Source organism: Colobus angolensis, unplaced genomic scaffold (genome assembly GCF_000951035.1).
Source record: "Colobus angolensis palliatus isolate OR3802 unplaced genomic scaffold, Cang.pa_1.0 Scaffold48, whole genome shotgun sequence".
Taxonomy (NCBI): domain Eukaryota; kingdom Metazoa; phylum Chordata; class Mammalia; order Primates; family Cercopithecidae; genus Colobus; species Colobus angolensis.
In genome coordinates, this window is record NW_012118265.1 from 9,518,671 (window position 1) to 9,520,180 (window position 1,510).

Sequence of the window (1,510 nt, forward strand, 5' to 3'; positions counted from 1 at the left end):
GAACTTAAGAATATCAGGACCCTATATTGTGTGCATGCCAATATTCTTAGCCATTAAGCACAGTTGACCGCTAGAATTTGTTTATTTATTTATTTATTTATTTATTTTGAGACGGAGTTTCACTCTTGTTGCCCAGGCTGGTGTGCAAAGGCATGATCTTGGCTCACTGCAACCTCCCCCTCCCAGGTTCGAGCGATTCTCCTGCCTCAGCCTCCTGAGTAGCTGGGATTACAGGCACGCACCACCACGCCTGACTAATTTTTGTGTTTTTAGTAGAGACGGGGTTTCATGATGTTGGCCAGGCTGGTCTGGAACTCTGACCTCAGGAATCCACCGGCCTCGGCCTCCCATAAAGTGCTGGGATTACAGGTGTGAGCCACCATGCCCAGCCTAGAATATATTTAAACTAAGCATTGTTTAAGATAGATGGGATTTAGCCAATCCTTAATGCCAGTATATCACATCACATTCCATTCCATTGGGGGTGGATGTTTATGTAAGTTGAGGCTCTCCTATTGGTTACTACACTCTTCTTTAGATTGTGCATGCAGACCTACCCAGAGAAGCCAGTATCTATAGCTTTGGAGAGTTCAAATATTCAATTTTCGGTTCATAAAAAGGTAAGCGAAATACTTGAGTCTCAGTCCCACTAGGACCTTGGACCTTTCGTTTTTGTAAATATTTCATTAATAAACTTGTCTACTCTTTCCCAGATTAGTGAGCCCTTACATTCTATCCTGAGAGGCACATTATCTCACTACCCCTCAATTTCCTCATTTGTAAAAAGGGTAAGAACATCAATCCTACCTTACTACTTTCACGGGACTGGTTAAAGTTAGTTTTCAAAGTGTTTTCTCACTCTGGCTCCTTAATACCCGAACTAGAGTCTGACACAAGAATGACTGCAGCAGAATGTTGGTGTATTATAATAACAATATTTGTGGAAAGGCTTTGTTAGCTGGAAGCTATCTCAAGTATTATTCTTTATACCCCAATCTCGATTTAGGCCTCTAGGTAACCAAATTCAAGGTAACACCTCATCTTGATGGTCGCCAAGGGATAGATGGAGGGACTGCAGCCCCTTCCCCACAAACAATTCCAATAAAAACATTGTTGTGCAAACAGAGCTTCATGACCAGTTCCCTGGGCCAGCTGCTCACCAGATTACCACTCCCAAACTCCCTTTTCTTCGGAAATACTGCGCCTGCTGTAGAACTTTTTTAGGGAGCTGTATAACTTTTGAAGTATCTAAGTGATCAGTTCCTACAATGACGTCCTTGAGATATGGTCACGGAACTTTCCAAAGCAGCCTTGGCCTCCCTCATGTCCGACAACCTGAGATAAGGCCACGCCACCGGCTAAGAGTTCCGCCAGAGGCCCAGCTCTCAGGAGGCCTCCTTGGTGCCGCCAGTCTCCCGCAGTGGTCCAAGATAGCAGGCAAATCGGGTAGAAGCAAACTGGCTCGGATTCGGCTTCGGTTTTTCTCCCGGCCGGCGCCACAGGCCCCTCC

The 1,510-nt window shown here is 45.4% G+C and overlaps 1 protein-coding gene across 1 annotated transcript in view; it reads left to right on the top strand.

Annotated features, from left to right (window-relative positions):
* The first annotated feature begins 545 nt into the window (after positions 1-545).
* GMPS (guanine monphosphate synthase) overlaps positions 546-1,510 on the top strand; it is a 72,200-nt gene continuing 71,235 nt past the window's right edge. Inside the window, exon 1 of the mRNA XM_011959089.1 lies at positions 546-620. Within this exon, the coding sequence (XP_011814479.1) occupies positions 546-620 (75 nt within the window). The remainder of the gene's footprint in view (positions 621-1,510) is intronic.